The 17,184-nt window shown below is 38.5% G+C and overlaps 2 protein-coding genes across 2 annotated transcripts; one reads left to right on the plus strand and one right to left on the minus strand.

The window, feature by feature from the left end:
• Positions 1–9,048: 9,048 nt before the first annotated feature.
• Positions 9,049–14,502, minus strand: LOC131539381 (uncharacterized). Its single transcript, XM_058773945.1, has 2 exons — positions 14,418–14,502; positions 9,049–10,891 (listed from the first exon to the last, which is right to left on the minus strand). The coding sequence occupies exons 1-2, from the start codon at positions 14,426–14,428 to the stop codon at positions 9,298–9,300; spliced, it is 1,605 nt and encodes a 534-aa protein (XP_058629928.1). The 5' UTR covers positions 14,429–14,502; the 3' UTR covers positions 9,049–9,297.
• Positions 14,503–15,933: 1,431 nt separating this feature from the next.
• LOC131538489 (uncharacterized) lies at positions 15,934–16,908 on the plus strand. The gene has a single exon (XM_058772362.1). It carries the CDS (start codon positions 15,934–15,936, stop codon positions 16,906–16,908), a length of 975 nt encoding a protein of 324 aa, XP_058628345.1.
• Positions 16,909–17,184: the final 276 nt, after the last annotated feature.

Below are 17,184 nucleotides of genomic sequence, written 5' to 3' on the forward strand. Positions count from 1 at the left end.
CTATTGTCCAGGCAACATCACTGTCCTCTTTGATACCTACCTTGCCATTTTTCCTCTTTGGAGTGGCTTGCTGTTGGGAGACCTGAGTAGGTATGAATCTCATGAACAGGACTTGGTGACAACAAAGAAACAACCAAAAACAAGAGATACCAATTGTCATGTAGAAAAATGGTTTGGAATTGTGAAACATTCCATAATGGAGAAAGGAAAAAAAAAAAAAAACAGGAACCTTCATTAGAAAAATGCATCAGTCTCTGCAAGGAAGATATACGGAGAATATCATTCAGCATAAGCTTCCACAAAAGCTGTTGCTCCAACCTGAGACGCCTGTGAACCTCGATCAGTCTCAAGAAACTTGGATGAAGACAAACCTTCCTCAAAAGCCTTTGCTCCAACCTGAGCCACCTGTGAACCTCGATCAGTCTCAAGAAACTTGGATGAAGACGAACCAAGAACGTTTCCCATCCACCAAATCTAAATTCTATTCTGTTCCACAAAAAATACCTGTTCCCAAAAAAAGAAGACTGGATGTGACACAGAGCAAGAAAAGTTCAAGTTGTCACACAAGTCAGCTTCCTGCAAAGGTACTCCCTGTAGATGAAGAGGTAATTAAGTCATTAGTACAAAACCAAAAAATATGTCTTCTTTATATTAAAGGGGTGGTTTACTGCGATTTCACTTTTTTCATTTTAAATAGTGTGTAATGTTGCTGTAGGTGCATGAACAGTATCTGCAAAGTTGCTGCGCTGAAAGTTCAACGTAAGCGGAGATATCGTCTTTTACAAATCAGGAAGTTTAATGCCTACAAATACGACTCATACGGGACTACAACAAGATACTTCCCGGGTTGCATACGTAAAAAACCCATACATTTGCATCAACCCCTCCCTCCGGAACATGCCAAAGAGGGGGCAAGGCCATGTTCTGCGGCTTTGTTGAAGAGGAAGAGTTATAGTGGAGATGTAGCCATGCCGTCGAAACGGTGTTATTTTCACCCAGCTGTCAGGTCTTCTGTGTTCGGGCTTCCTACGGACGCTGTAGTTCGTCAACAATGGTTAAAATTTATGTTTGATTATATTCCTGACAATTATAATCCTAATTTAGCTCTCTGTGCTGCGCATTTTACGGAAGACAGCTTCCAGAATCTACACGAGTTCAATGCCGAATTCACACAGAAACTATTACTAAAACATGGAGCAGTTCCAACTTTAAAACCAGAGGCAGCAGTTGTTGGGCCACAACCTGTAAGTAAGATTTCATAATTTTAAATGTATTTGCATGTATAATTTCAGACGTAATGTTTTAGTTTTATAAAGGTCGTAAACAAATGCCAGCGCTGGCTTTAGTAGCCGGTTAGTTAAATGCTATTTCGTGTGTCTGTGACAAACGCGTACAAACATTTTGGACGCGAATTTGTAATTATGTACTAATTTTGTAAATGTATTTTCCATGTATACTTTATGACGTAATTTTTCGATTTGATCAAGAACGTAAACACAAGCCAACGCTGTTTGGTTATAGTAGCCAGTTAGTTCGATGCTATTTTGTGTGTATAAGACAAACGTGTACAAACTTCAAACAATTATATGTAATCACAACAGCAAACTTCATTCAGAAACGTTTTGTAAGAGCCGTGCTTGCGGAAGTTCTGCTTGACTCTCTTCATTACTGCTTTCTGGGTCTGATTCTGGCTCAAACTGATACGGCAATATTGACACCATTATTTACATTTGACCGCAGCACATGCAGCTGTCGCCCGTGAAGGTGATGGGCGTGAAGTTTCCGGACAATGTGCAGTACGCAGTTTAGCCAATCACAACACACCGGCCCAACTAACCAATCTGAGCCCATCGCCTGTTTCTGAGGGAGTGGTTTCATAGAATCAGGAAGTCAACCGGTCGTTCAAATGACAGAGGAGAAAGCGGCTTACAATAAAGGTGAAATATATGAAAAATAAGGCTCTTTTTAACAAACGAAACACGAAGACATGTTATATTGCACCCCATAAACACAATCAAGCAAAGAAAAAAAGCAGTAAACCACCCCTTTAAGGCACGCTATTATTTACTGTATGAACTTCATGTCATTATAGGTCGACATGCTATGGAAGAAGCCACCTACAGAGCTGATTGTAGCAATTTTGAGGTTTCCTAGGCAGAAGAATGAGTCCCTGTTACATCACAGGGAATTCCAATCACTGAGGCCACATGAGTGGTTAAATGGAGAGTTACACATATGAAAACTAAAATGCAATTGCATTATTTTACATTTCTATTTCTATTTTACAGTATGATAATTAATTTGATTCCAATTGAAATGCTGTATAATTTTTTTAGATTATTGCCTGGTATTTCAGAGCTCTACTTCAAATGAAGGGTGCAAATCTCTACCTGCTAGACTATTTCACCACAGGTGTCATTTTAAATGAAACAAGGGAGTGGATTTTAAAGACGAAATTTAAAAAAGTGAGGGACAATATTTACATTTCTTCATTTTGTTATGTACAGTACTCAGACATGATCATTGACATTTGTGATAAACAGGTCATCTTTGAGGAATATTATGGTCTCATCACTTTCATAAATATCAACAAAAACCACTGGAGGTTTGTGGTAAGTAAAAAGTCTGCAAATAGAAATGTTAAGCTAGTACATATAATGTAAACATGGATAAGCCCATATAGAAATGTTTGATATTTTCACTGATATGTGTGAGAATTGGCTTAGTAGTTAGAATTTCCTTGTTTATTTGTCTCCAATTTAGTATCTTCATGCTAAATGTGACACCATTTTCATACTTGACTCTCAAATGGGTACAAATGAAAAGGAAAAAGCCGAAGAGATACACAACAAGTTTCGGTATGACAGTGTTTGTTTATAACTGAATGTAGCATGTTTACCTCAAAAACAATAATAATGGTAAATTAGCATAGTTGGTGTTACTTAAGACCACCATAAAAACACACACTGCATTTCTCCAAATAAAGACATTTTTTCTAAATGAGACCTCATATGGATGAAAAGTCAGATCGGGCGAATAAGAACTGGATACCTGGCACAATCACACATCCAATTCAGAAGGATAGATCCTGCTGTGGTGGCTTTGTGATGCTGGGAAATGGAGGGGGAAAGTGGTTGACATAAGCACTGTCCTGACGTTTTGCCATATGACACTGTGTCTGTTACTTCTCACTACTATCCTTCTAGATGGCCAAACAGGTGGTGGAAGAGTTCCCCAAAATTCCTGACATAATTAATATAACACCCAGCACAGAGATGATGAGCCACTACAGGAAAAGTGTAACCAAAGAGATTTTGCTGGCATCAGGTATAAAGCACTTTGAACAAACAGATTATAGATAATCCTATCTATATTATAATAATTGCAATGTCAAGACAGGAGTACTGCTGTGTGTGTGGAAAATCAGAAAAAGACCAAACAGAGGAGCAAAGCACCTGGGTATTCACTATACCATTTCTGGCTGTTTACTACTTGTGTAAAGTGAAAACACATGTTTTGAAAAGTAATTTTACCAATTTCTACTATTTCTATATATATCTAACAACATGTCCTATTTCCCTTTCAGATTCAATGTGAATCATGCCTGAGGTGGTTTCATGTTCGGTGCCTCAACATTAATGTGCCACCAGAAGAACAAGCATGGATTTGTGATTTCTGTTGGTAAGCTATGCAGTTTGGAGCTTATGCTGAAAGTGTGTTAAAACAGTAAGAATATGTCTTGCCTATTTGAGATGTTATGGAATTACAAACCCGATTCCAAAAAAGTTGGGACACTGTACAAATTGTGAATAAAAACAGAATGCAATGATGTGTTCAAATTTCAATATTTTATTCAGAATACAACATAGATGACATATCAAATGTTTAAACTGAGAAAACGTATCATTTTAAGGGAAAAATAAGTTGATTTTAAATTTCATGGCATCAACACATCTCAAAAAAGTTGGGACAAGGCCATGTTTACCACTGTGTGGCATCCCCTCTTCTTTTTATAACAGTCTGCAAATGTCTGGGGACTGAGGAGACAAGTTGCTCAAGTTTAGGAATAGGAATGTTGTCCCATTTTTGTCTAATACAGGCTTTTAGTTGCTCAACTGTCTTAGGTCTTCTATGTCGCATCTTCCTCTTTATGATGCGCCAAATGTTTTCTATGAGTGAAAGATCTGGACTGCAGGCTGGCCATTTCAGTACCCGGATCCTTCTTCTATGCAGCCATGATGTTGTAATTGATGCAGTATGTGGTCTGGCATTGTCATGTTGGAAAATGCAAGGTCTTCCCTGAAAGAGACGACGTCTGGATGGGAGCATATGTTGTTCTAGAACTTGGATATACCTTTCAGCATTGATGGTGCCTTTCCAGATGTGTAAGCTGCCCATGCCACACGCACTCATGCAACCCCATACCATCAGAGATGCAGGCTTCTGAACTGAGCGCTGATAACAACTTGGGTTGTCCTTGTCCTCTTTAGTCCGGATGACATGGCGTCCCAGTTTTCCAAAAAGAACTTCAAATTTTGATTTGTCTGACCACAGAACAGTTTTCCACTTTGTCACAGTCCATTTTAAATGAGCCTTGGCCCAGAGAAAACGCCTGCGTTTCTGGATCATGTTTAGATATGGCTTCTTTTTTGACCTATAGAGCTTTAGCCGGCAACGGCGAATGGCACGGTGGATTGTGTTCACTGACAATGTTTTCTGGAAGTATTCCTGAGCCCATGTTGTGATTTCCATTACAGTAGCATTCCTGTATGTGATGCAGTGCCGTCTAAGGGCCCGAAGATCACGGGCATCCAGTATGGTTTTCCGGCCTTGACCCTTACGCACAGAGATTGTTCCAGATTCTCTGAATCTTTGGATGATATTATGCACTGTAGATGATGATAACTTCAAACTCTTTGCAATTTTTCTCTGAGAAACTCTTTTCTGATATTGCTCCACTATTTTTCACTGCAGCATTGGGGGAATTGGTGATCCTCTTCCCATCTTGACTTCTGAGAGACACTGCCACATCATGTTGCCAATTGACCCAATAAGTTGCAAATTGGTCCTCCAGCTGTTCCTTATATGTACATTTAACTTTTCCGGCCTCTTATTGCTACCTGTCCCAACTTTTTTGGAATGTGTAGCTCTCATGAAATCCAAAATGAGCCAATATTTGGCATGACATTTCAAAATGTCTCACTTTCAACATTTGATATGTTATCAATATTCTATTGTGAATAAAATATAAGTTTATGAAATTTGTAAATTATTGCTTTCCTTTTTTATTCACAATTTGTAGTGTCCCAACTTTTTTGGAATCGGGTTTGTAGTTTTGTAGTGTTTAGTTTGATATTGGTCTATTGGTGTATGCAAATTTCCAGTGTGCTTATATTTTGTTCTTTTTCATATTCATTAATACAACATATTTCTTATTAGTTTAGCCAGTACAGTAGAATCATTACAAGTAATTTTTTTCTTTATGCACTTCTTTTTTGCATTGTATTCATATTACTGTCTTACATTATTCATATACAAGGATTATTCATCGATATTATTTATATTGTTCATTTCACATATAAAAAGTATATTTTCCTATGCTTAAGTGATGTTTGAACAGGATGTTGGAAATGTAATCTGCTATTTTTTTTATGCAAGGATGTACTAAGTGGTCTATTTTAAATGACCATGGTGTTGGTGTGCTTGACTGGCCAGCAAACTCACCAGACCTGAACCCCATAGAGAATCTATGGGGTATTGTTAAAAGGAAAATGAGAAACAAGAGACCAAAAAATGCAAATGAGCTGAAGGCCACTGTCAAAGAAACCTGGGCTTCCATACCACCTCAGCAGTGCCACAAACTGATCACCTCCATGCCACGCCGAATTGAGGCAGTAATTAAAGCAAAAGGAGCCCCTACCAAGTATTGAATACATATACAGTAAATGAACATACTTTCCAGAAGGCCAACAATTCACTAAAAATGTTTTTTTTTATTGGTCTAATTTGTTGAGATAGTGAATTGGTGGGTTTTTGTTAAATGTGAGCCAAAATCATCACAATTAAAAGAACCAAAGACTTAAACTACTTAAATCTGTGTGCATTGAATTTATTTAATACACGAGTTTCACAATTTGAGTTGAATTACTGAAATAAATGAACTTTTCCACGACTTTCTAATTTATTGAGATGCACCTGTACACACATATAAATAGTACAGTATATATATAGTAATGCACCAATTGTGACCAACATTACAGAGGCCAACCCCTTAAGAAAATTTACCATGGTTTTACTATAAATTTAACCAAAAAAACATGGTTACTATAGTTAAACCATGGTAACCACAAATTAAGCATAGTTTTGCTACATTAGGGTGACCATACTTCTTCTTTTTCCAGGACATGTCCTGGCCAGGACTTAAATTGCCTAAAATGTCTGCATTTTGGCTTTGTTTTCCTTTTGACGTCAGGTGTGTTCGACTTGAAATGGCGCTGCACAGACCAATCAATGTATGACATCAAAGTACCGCGAGAGCGATTCGAAAGCATAAGGAGCGTCTGCTCTCTACAGGTCTCATGGTTCTCTGATGTCATACACTGATCGGTCTGTGCAGCGCCGCTTCAAGTCGAACACACCTACGCTCTCTACAGTCCTCATACATTATATGTGTGTTTGTATTGCTTTGACCAAAAGTCATTGGTTGATTATGTACAATGCCTGCACTTTATTTGTCAAACATCTTTTTTTAGTCATATGCTATTGTTTTCATACCTGCAAAAGGTATAACAAAACCAAAACCCGGCAATTTAGAAATCTTGGCCTGGACAAGTCCAGGAAAAAGAGGAAGTATGGTCACTACAGTAATCATAGTCTAACCATGGTATTTGTAGTAAAACTATACAAACTATAGTCAATATGGCAAAAAAGGCATGGTTACTTACTACACTTTTACTATAATAAAACCATGGTTAATCTTCTTAAGGGACAAGCCACCACTGAGAATTACCTGTCATTATGCAAGTTAAAATCAAGTCATTGTTTCTCCATTTTGATTTTATGTTTACCTCAGCAGCCACTTACGTGTAGTTGGTGGATTGCTAACAGACGTGACAGTTATTGAACTCGATGGAGCGGTTTAAGATTTCCTAACTAGACCATACGATTTTGTAAGATAAGATAAGAATCCTAAATTAACTTAAGTTTTGCTTCTCTAGTATGAATTTGTGAAAAATCCTAAATTCAATTATCATATCTCAAGTTTCTCTAATATGCCCTCGTTCTACAACTGAATATTAGTTGTGGCTTAGGGCAGGGCATTTCAAAACATGTTCCTGGAGAACCCATAACACTGCATATTTTCAATGTCTCCCTAATCGAACACACCTGTTTCAACTCATCAGCGCATTACAAGAAAATCCAGAGCATGAAATGGGTGTGTTAGATAAGGGAGACAAAACACTGGCCCTGGGGATTGTTCACAGACAACGTGGCACCAAGTTTTGTGTTGGGTTAGGGTTTTGTTGTATTCATTAAAAATACTGAATAATTGTGTGTATGATTGGATCAGCCACTGCAGCTGTCAACATAGTGTAAGTTCATAAGAATAAATGACACATAAATTCAGGCCTGTGGGCTCATAAGACACATGTATCAAAAGAAAAAGTGAGTGTCACATATTACCTAATAACTATTACACATATAACGTCTACACTTAAAAACATATCCAAAGTTTTACATTCATTAAGTTGAGGATGTCATAATCATAAATGGACTATTTGTTTTTGCACATGACTCTAAACACAGAGTTTAATAAATAAATTATGGTTAATAAGTAGTCAATTAGTTGAATGATGTTTGTTTCAGACCATTTTAGTCTGTCCACACCAGTACTTCGACACCAGGGTTTTAGGTATTCACATGGCCTGATCCAGGAAATCAGCCACCTCTACTATTGTGCATTCATCTTAATGAGTTATACCTTAAGAAAACCAATTAAAAAAAAATTAAAATGTTTTGCTTACATATTTGTTTTTACTCAAGTAACAAAGTTGTCAGGCTTTCTTGTGTAAATTTTATAGTTAGTCATAACACATTATTTATTCATTTAATTAACCAATAAAATAATTTGTTTAGCATCAGCTCATATTCAGTCGTTAGCCAAAAATGTAGGTGAACTATTTCATTACTATTAGACAATCTACAGAAAGTGAAACAAGCTTACAGCCGAAGTTTTAGATTGTAGTTTAAATTGAACCTTTTTATTTTCCTGCATGTGTCACAGTAGGCCAACTGTGGTTCTCAACTACATCACATGGCTGCAAGTACAGATATAAACCATAGTCTGACTATGAAACCAGACCAAAAATTTTGCTAGAACCTTAGGACACATTTACACAACAGCAATGTTCTAAAAACTCACAACAACATTGTCAAAACAATCCTTGTTCACATGGATCCATGAAGATGACTAAAAACACTGTATTATGCATGTCAGGCCAGTAGCTGACACTATACACCTGCTGACATACTCTTTTTGAACACATAATAGGCATGGCTATGCATTTTCACGAATTAGAGTTTCCATTGTTTACACAGATGTGATACCATTTTCAAAAACTTTGAAACCGGTTTTCAAATGTTTGCCTTTTCAGGCTAACAAAATTTCTTACTCTGTCAATTTTGTTTTACTAGCTTTTCTTTAAAACGTTGTGAATAAGAGCTCTCAGATGAATGTCTTTACATAAAAATAGTGTGTCATAAAAATGGCTAAATAAATAATGTTTGGAAAAAAATCTTATTGGAACATCCCTATCAATAATGTTAGGTGGGAAAAAGTTTGACACCATGATTGGTGATCATGATCTATGTCAGCCAATACATCTTCCAGTGATCGATGGTCGACCCCAAAACTTCTGATCGGAGCACCGTGATTTTTTACCAAGCTATATATACTCAAGTTAAGTAAAAGTTAAAGAGGTCAGCTGGCTTGACTCTGAAAGTCTTGACTGAAATTGTAATCAAATGAAGAAAATATTAAGTTTGAGATGACTGAAATTTATTTTAATTTTAACAATTTTTATATACAGACAATCTGATAATCTGAACAAAATAACCATAAGCAAAAAGAAAAGTACAGGAAAGGATTTTCAGGATTAAAAACTAAATAGTGAACAAATTACTGCTTGTGTTTGCATCATTGTTATCATCCAGTACCCAAAATACTCATTTAAAGTAAGTCATGAAGTATTATCGTGTTTTTTTTTTTTTAACTCCTCCCCCCACATTGAAGGAATTTCAACTTTGCCCACCAAGGAAAATTTTTGTCAGACCAGCTTTAAGGTAACTCAGAGCATCTTTATTTGCTTCCTCAGCTTCAGCGGTTCTTCTCATTTCTTCAAGCTCTCTGACCCAGTTTTCTTTCCCAGCCTCCTTCACTCTGGGGATGAAGAAGTCGAGATGCTGAAGAGTGAAGGCAGAGTCTGGTTTTAATGCGATCTGAGACAGATTCTTGATGGTCTTGTAAGCATTGAACAGAAGAATTGACTTTTGATCCTCAAGCTCCTGCAGATCTTTGTGAAGAGAATCCATTATAATTGAAAACCTCTTGCATTTTTCTTGAGCTTTTTCAAATTCCTTATTAAAGTCATCAAACTCCATCGTCATAAATGAGGATTTGATGACATATTTCTTGTTATCTTTGACATGTTTGCTGTGATGACACTTCCCAGTGCACACAGTGCAGTAGCCTTTCTTCATGACTTCACATTTACTGGGATCAGAAACCCACCAGCAGTCAAACTCATGACAGTTCTCCTCACAGACGGTGCAGGTCGTCGCCTTCCTGTTCTTCCATGAAGCACTTTCAATGGGCACCTTCTCTTTGATAGTGTTTTTGACTTTAATGGTAAAGTTTTTACAATTTTCAATTTTTTCCTTGTTTTGTTTTATTGCCTCCTGAATCTGAAGTTTTTCTGCTTTTTTCAGCTCCTTCTCCTGAATTCGCAACTTTAAGTTGCAGATGGCCGCTTCTAATTGAATGCGCTCAATGAGGACATCTGAAGTCATTTCTAAACTTCTTCTGTTCATTTCATTCATAGACAGAAGGAAATGCCTCATGCTGTCCACGCTGGCTTCCCAGGCGTCGCTTTGAGCATGAATGTGACGCTCTTGAGTGTGACGGGCATCAGCCTGCCGATTGTTGAATAAGAAATAAACAGGTTGGCCGCTTTTGTCTCTTCTGCAGGGGATTTTAACTTTATTGATGGCACTGAGGACATTTTTGGGTGCCATACCATCAGAGTGTGTGATTAAAAACACAATGTTGTTCATAATGTCTTTTCCAAACAAAGACAGAATTGAACTGATAATGTAATGCTGTCTGTCTGAGAGACGATTCTTAGATGCTTGAACCACAAAACACACGGCATCAACTTCACGAACTCCAGCACTGCTCTGAAACAGAGTGGCTAAATTCGCTGCGACTTCCAGATCTTTTTCCAGTCCTCTAGTGTCTCCGTAGCCTGGAGTATCAATGATGGTGAGAGATATGGGACTCTCTACAGAATAGACCTCATACATGGTTATTTCAGAGGTTTGTGATTCTGATTGGTCTCCAGCTTCTTCTTCTGTGATTTCATGCCATATTTCTTCCTCAAACTTCACCTTCAGTAAGTAGTTGATTACAGTGTTGATAAAAGTCGTCTTGCCAGCTCCAGTCTCTCCAACCAATAGAACAATTTTGTTTTGTTTACTGGTGTCCTTTTTCCCATAAGTCCATTTTCTGACTTTCCCGTTTTCATTAAGGACTTTTCTTTCTGTATGTAGACGGATTCGTTTTGGAGGACCTTGATGAATCAGAGTTGATTTGCGTGGTGGAATAATTGGCTGTCTGTAAAATAAGAAGGCAAATGTTTCTCAGAATTTTTGTGTTAATTTTACCTAATTAGTTATAGGGACATCTGTGCTGCACTGTAAAAAAAATATATATTCAAGTTGTAAATAAAACAGTTTATTGGACCATGTTTTACAAGAAAATGCAATTTCAATATTTCTACTTAATTATTTCACTTTTAATTCAGTGTTTTACTTGCGGTTTCTTTGTAATTGTTTGTGAAAACAATTTTTTAAGTGTGGGCCACAGGGCTGCACAGTCACCTCTGAGTAATACAAGAAATGACCAATGAAAATTGGTGAGAGGAATTTGCATGCCAAGCCACTCTTCGTGCATATGGGTATATAAGATGTCGGCGTGCATCCACACATTCAGATTTGATGAGGAGTCGAGAATGTGTCCTGGCCAATCAGCGGTAGTTCAAGGGGGGTGTAACGTCTCTGTTCCCTCCTTCAGCAAAAAAAGTTACATATGTAACCATGACGTTCCCTTTTGGTCAGTCATATTCAATGTTAAGTTGATACTGACATAATGGGGTCCCTATGTAAAATGCCACAACAAATTGATTGTGTTACGAGACTTGGCAGTGGAGGTGCTGGCAAGACAGAAGCAGTTGCAAACTGTAGCCTTCACTTCAAAAATGTCAGTTTTGGTCGAATTTGAGGTTTTCACAAAAATGAGTTCATTAAGCCCTCTTCTAGCGATCCAAATGCTCCAAATAGTAATTAAACATCTAAAATGATCTTTATTTGTACATTTTCTGAGAGGAATACCTTTTTCTCTGCTCACTTCTGGACGACTGCTGCTTCTCACCACAAGTTCTAGATCTATTGTTGCAAAGCGTAGCAATCCAGCTTTGTGAATATTCATATCGAATTCTCAATGACATGAGTCAAAACCAGTGAAATATGATTTTCAAACCCATGCTGATGAAAGCAAAACGATCACACTGACTGACATTTGCAAAGCGCGTGCATAAGACGTGCCTTTACGAGAGCACGCAATCTCCCTATAAAGTAGCTACATTATTGCGAAATATACCTTGGTGAGATTCACACAAAGATAACCTGTTATGTCTGACATGATGCTTAGTTAATGGTTGGGGAAAAATCTGATGTGTAACATTATATTAGTTCCATGCATTACAGTAGGTCCTAATATAGACCTGTCTCAATGTTAATTCAAACATTAAAAGAAAAGAAATGACTCGCTGCTCCTGATTGAACTACTGTTTATTTGCATCTTTGTTCTTATTTTTATTAGCAAAGATAAAATTAAAAATAGCTATATTGTGATAATATAGTAATTATTATAAAGAAAAGAACAGCAGGAAAATATGCAACGTTGCTTGGTGATTATGCTTTGGAATCTTCCAAAAACTTTTACATCATTAATTGAAGGTATTTTAATTTTAATAAAATAAGAAGAACTCATTTTTGAAAATTTGCTCATTCCGACATTTTGCCAGCACGGATCACATATGGACTGGCCAAAGGACAGTACTGCATATGGAGGGTCCACTGCAGTAGTTCCTAAAAGGGGTGGAATGACTACAAATGTAGGGATGGACAGAAGGAAATCTGTCAAGAGAAAGACATGGGTTTACCAAAAAGGGAATACCGTTCCATGGGAAATACACATACAGGATTGCCCAAAGGGAAACTCGTCGACTGAAAATGCATGATAGTGCCCCACTCTCTTGATGGAAGTGAGCACTGTCTTAAGGGACAGGAATCAGGATGTTAAGCGCAACTGACTTAAGCGGCCCAAAGAGAGCTCTCTGTAGTCCAGCCATGACCACAGAGAGATCCGAAGAGGAGATGAGACACGGTCTTGAGGATTTAGCTTCCTAACACCCCTTGAAAATCTGATAATCAGGTTGTGCTTTCCCAAGGACCTGCCATCCACTGTGTCATGATGTGCCACAATGGCGGCATCATACACTTTCTACCTGCAAAAAGGAAAGCACCACAGTGATCAGGCATGTCTGGGTTTTTTTTATTGATTTTTGGTTGTGTTGATTTTCTTCAGAGAATAAGCCTGCCTAGTAGAGGGGGCTGTAGCCTGAGCAGTCTCTAGTGTAAGCTGTCATGATACCTCACTGGCTGCATGATTGAGCTCCCCCAAGATGTGAATGGCATATAGTGATCTGAGCCACCTCCAGAGAGCGAGGCAAATGAGAATGCTGGGACCAAAAATGGGGCACTGCATCGTTCATTGTCAGAAAACATTTGTGACCCAGAGATAGAGAAAACTGCTCTTTTGGTGAAAATTTGGCGGAACAAAAGATGTCAATAGTGTGTCCCCTCAGCCCTCCTCCGGGGAGGGTGTGACAGTATCACCACCCCCTGGATAATAGCAGTTCCCTCCATCCCTGGGTCACGGTCTTCCTGGAACACTTAGCAGTGTGCCCTGAGAAGCAGGCTGTGCCGCCTTCTTGCGGGAGGCTTGTCTTAATGGCTGCGTCCAAGGTGGAGAAGATTTTGATGCCCAGAGGGGGTCAAGAGGTTCACCTCGGCAGCTTTGCGTCAGATGAATCATGCAGAGGTAGGATGAAAAGCCTCCTTGACAGTGGCGCTGAAGAGGCCAACCTTGGAGATGGGAGTGTCAAGAAAGTGAACTTTGTCGGCATCCTGCATCTCTGCCAGGTTCAGCCAGAGATTACATTCCTGGTCTACTAATGTAGACATCACCTGTCCGAGGGACCACACCGTGACCTTCATTGCTCGAAGAGTGAAGGTGGTCACCGTACACAGCTCCTGCATCAACCCCAGGTCAGAACTACCCTCATGCAGGTTTTTCAGTGCCATGGCTTGATGTACTTGCAGCTGATGTCAGTTTACAGGCAGTGGATGCACGCTGACATCTTATATAAACATATGTGCAGTTGCTTGGCATGCAAATTGCACTTTCTTGTACTACTCGGGGGTGATTGGGCTCACAACTGAGACCCCATAATGTCAGTGAAAAAGAACACAAAACTGTACAGCTTTCACTCTAAGGCTGTAAAAACCATAGAGCTATACATTCCCAGACATAATAGGATAACCTTTTAGAGGTGAGAATGGTTTGTGTTTTTTGTGTATACTCAATATTTAATGTCCATATGCAGAATTATTACATTAATGAAACTAAATGCTGTGAAAAATCATTATTTAATAACTGTTGCAGATATAGATATTCATACAAGTGCTGATTGAGCATTAGTGATGAACACCTGCTGTTAACAAGAAGAATCACTGAAGGGAAACAAATAACAAGAACAAAAAAAAGAGAGAAGAGATGAGGAGAATCACAACAAAATAAGTGTCATTAAATCATTAAATGATTATTTATTGATGGAGGATGATTAACCAAATCCAAAAACAGCATTATCAGCTTTATTTGTTACTAATCAGTTTGACTTTCTATCAGACGTCTACAAAAGTTATAAAAAAGTAACTCCTTTGAACTTGTTTTAAAATGCATCATTATGCGTGATGTGAGTGCACAGTGGCAGAATTTCAGAAGAATTTCAACTCACCTGGAATCCATGCTGATCACTGGACTGAAAGTGTCCACCTCACTGAAGCCCTAGCGCTGGAGTGTCTGTCTGAGCAATCAGCTTTGAAGGAAATACTGGTTTATTTAACAAGCCTAACTGGCTGAAGTCCCTCCCAGCCAAATGTGCCTTCTGTGTAATCTGAATAGTATGTTATAAAAAGCCAGGAACATTTAAAGTGCACTTCATCCTAGTTATTAGATAGTATTATTTATTATAGTCATATATAAATAATTATCTTGAAGATTAAATATTCCACTTCATAAAACATGTTTTCATGTTTTTCATAGGTTTTATTTGTGTGTGAGTTTGTGCTGTAAAACATGATGAAATTATTCACATTTTCAATTGAATTGTTGAAGAAGAAAAAAAGGGGTCACACTTTACATACCCTTTTCCTGCAATAGGGTACTTCAAACCAGGTGTTACCAATCCCAAACTCGTTACCCTTGGCCCACTCAACCAGGCGCTCACCTCTCTTGTTTCTAAAGCCGAGCCCATATGGTCCAACAATCTTCTCTTGTCTGCCCTCGCCCACTTTAGCATTTAAGTCTCCAAAAATGATGGTATTTTCCTGAGATTTGCACTGCTTTATGGCCATCTCAATACGCTCATAGAAATCACCCACATCCTCTTCGCTGCTGTCATTCGTTGGTGCGTACACCTGAATTAGGTTGATGTTGAAAGGCTTGGTATTCAGTTTGACCAGAATGACCCGTTCTGAGATTGCCCAGTATCCTTTCACTGATGTTGCTTGTCTAAGGGTGTTTTCACATATAGTTCGTTTGAAGAGAACCAAACCCAGTTCACTTAAAGTGAACCAGAAAGGGAACCAGCCGAAAGTGACCTCAGTCCTTTTGGTGTTCACAATCTAGTGAACTCAAAAGAGAACCCAGTTCTTTTTTTGGTCCTCTTCAGCAATGAAGAGATCTCAGACCCTTTCTTGTTCACACCACAACTTTATAAGAACTCAGACCCCAGCTTTCTTTGCAGCAGTGGATTTTGGGTATTCAAGATGGCGTCTTCACATGTTGTCATCACATGGATGTGGCACATTTTGAAGCAAATGACAAACAGAGAAAGAGTCAGACAAAGCAGAACTAAAGGAAAGCATCTGAAAAAACGGAAAAGGAAAAGGATAGCAACTAAAAAGAAAATTTTCTTCCAACACTATCAACAACTGCTGCTGCTTGCCACAGGACTGCTTATGACGTTTCAGCTTTCATTTGAACGGTTAGTATAGAAAAGTTTCATAAACAGAAAACTACATAATTACATATTGTCGTTTGATCTGTAATAATTTTAGTCATTTATTAATATATAGTTTTGTTGTTATTATCAGTGCAAAGTAGGGCAATTTAAGTGTTATAATGCTTCTTGCCAACCTTTCTGTATATTGCATATTTTTACCAGGTCATGTTGGACAAAACCCAGGTCTCGTGTCTGGTGGGAAAGCACTGTAAACTGGACAGACAACGATTGGTTGCGGAATGTCAGGATGAGAAGAGACTCATTCGTGTTCCTCTGCAGTAAACTTAGACCATGCCTGGAGCGACAGCGAACTTGCTACAGAGTTCCTCTCACTGTGGAACAAAGAGTTGCAGTTACGCTTTGGAGGCTTGCTACAAATATTGAATATCGATCCATTTCACACTTGTTTGGTATCGGCCTCTCAACAGCATGTATCGTGACGCAGCAAGTAGTCTCAGCCATTCTCCAAATCCTGAAGCCAAATTTGATAAAAGTTCCTACAGGAAACAACCTGAGAAATGTAATAAACGGCTTCAGAGACAGGTGGGGCTTTCCCCAATGCGCTGGGGCTATAGATGGCACACATGTGCCTATCATAGCCCCACATCTTAACAAGTCTGATTTCTACAACAGAAAAGGCTACTACTCCATAATTCTGCAGGGTGTTGTGGACCACAAATTGATGTTTTGGGACATCAATGTCGGCTGGCCTGGGAAGGTCCATGATGCAAGGGTGTTTGGGAATTCCTCCATCTTCCAGAAAGGTCAATCAGGCAGACTTTTCCCACCATGGACAGAGGAATTTCAAGGTGTTTCTGTCCCTATATGCATTGTAGCAGATGCTGCATACCCACTCCTACCATGGCTTCAGAAACCATTTCCTGAAACACCAGGAATTACACAAGACCAGTGTCTGTACAATTACAGACTGAGCAGAGCCAGGATGTGTGCAGAGAGAGCCTTTGGCACGCTAAAAGCCAGATGGCGTTGCCTACTTAAGAGAAACGATCACAACATCAGCAAGATCAACAAAGTTGTGGCAGCTTGTTGTACACTTCATAATTACTGTGAGAGCAGAGGTGAAATGCTGGAGTCTGACCTACTGGAAAATTTGGAAGATGAGGTGGACAGCGAAATGGGTGAAGGAGAGCTGCCAATCCCTGATCATGTCACTGGTCAAGATATTCGCAGAGCTTTAACAACACATTTCAGACAAATTTAAAATGGAAAGGGAACATTATGTGTAAAGTTAATCCAACTTCCTTTTATCTCAGAAAAGATAGTGACAGTTGAATGTTAAAATGTTTCTTTGTTCATTTCATTTTTTTTTTTTATTATTCACAATAGGATGCATTTCATTGTTTTAGGGATTGTTTCTTTTTCAAAGGAATTATATAATAAAAGACAACAGAATTGTTTTGTATTGTTCCAGTTAAGTTGGTTTATTTATTTTTTGGAAAAATGTAACAAGTGACTTCTGAACAGAATATTTTCAACG

This window comes from Onychostoma macrolepis, chromosome 04, assembly GCF_012432095.1.
Source record: "Onychostoma macrolepis isolate SWU-2019 chromosome 04, ASM1243209v1, whole genome shotgun sequence".
Lineage (NCBI taxonomy): Eukaryota > Metazoa > Chordata > Actinopteri > Cypriniformes > Cyprinidae > Onychostoma > Onychostoma macrolepis.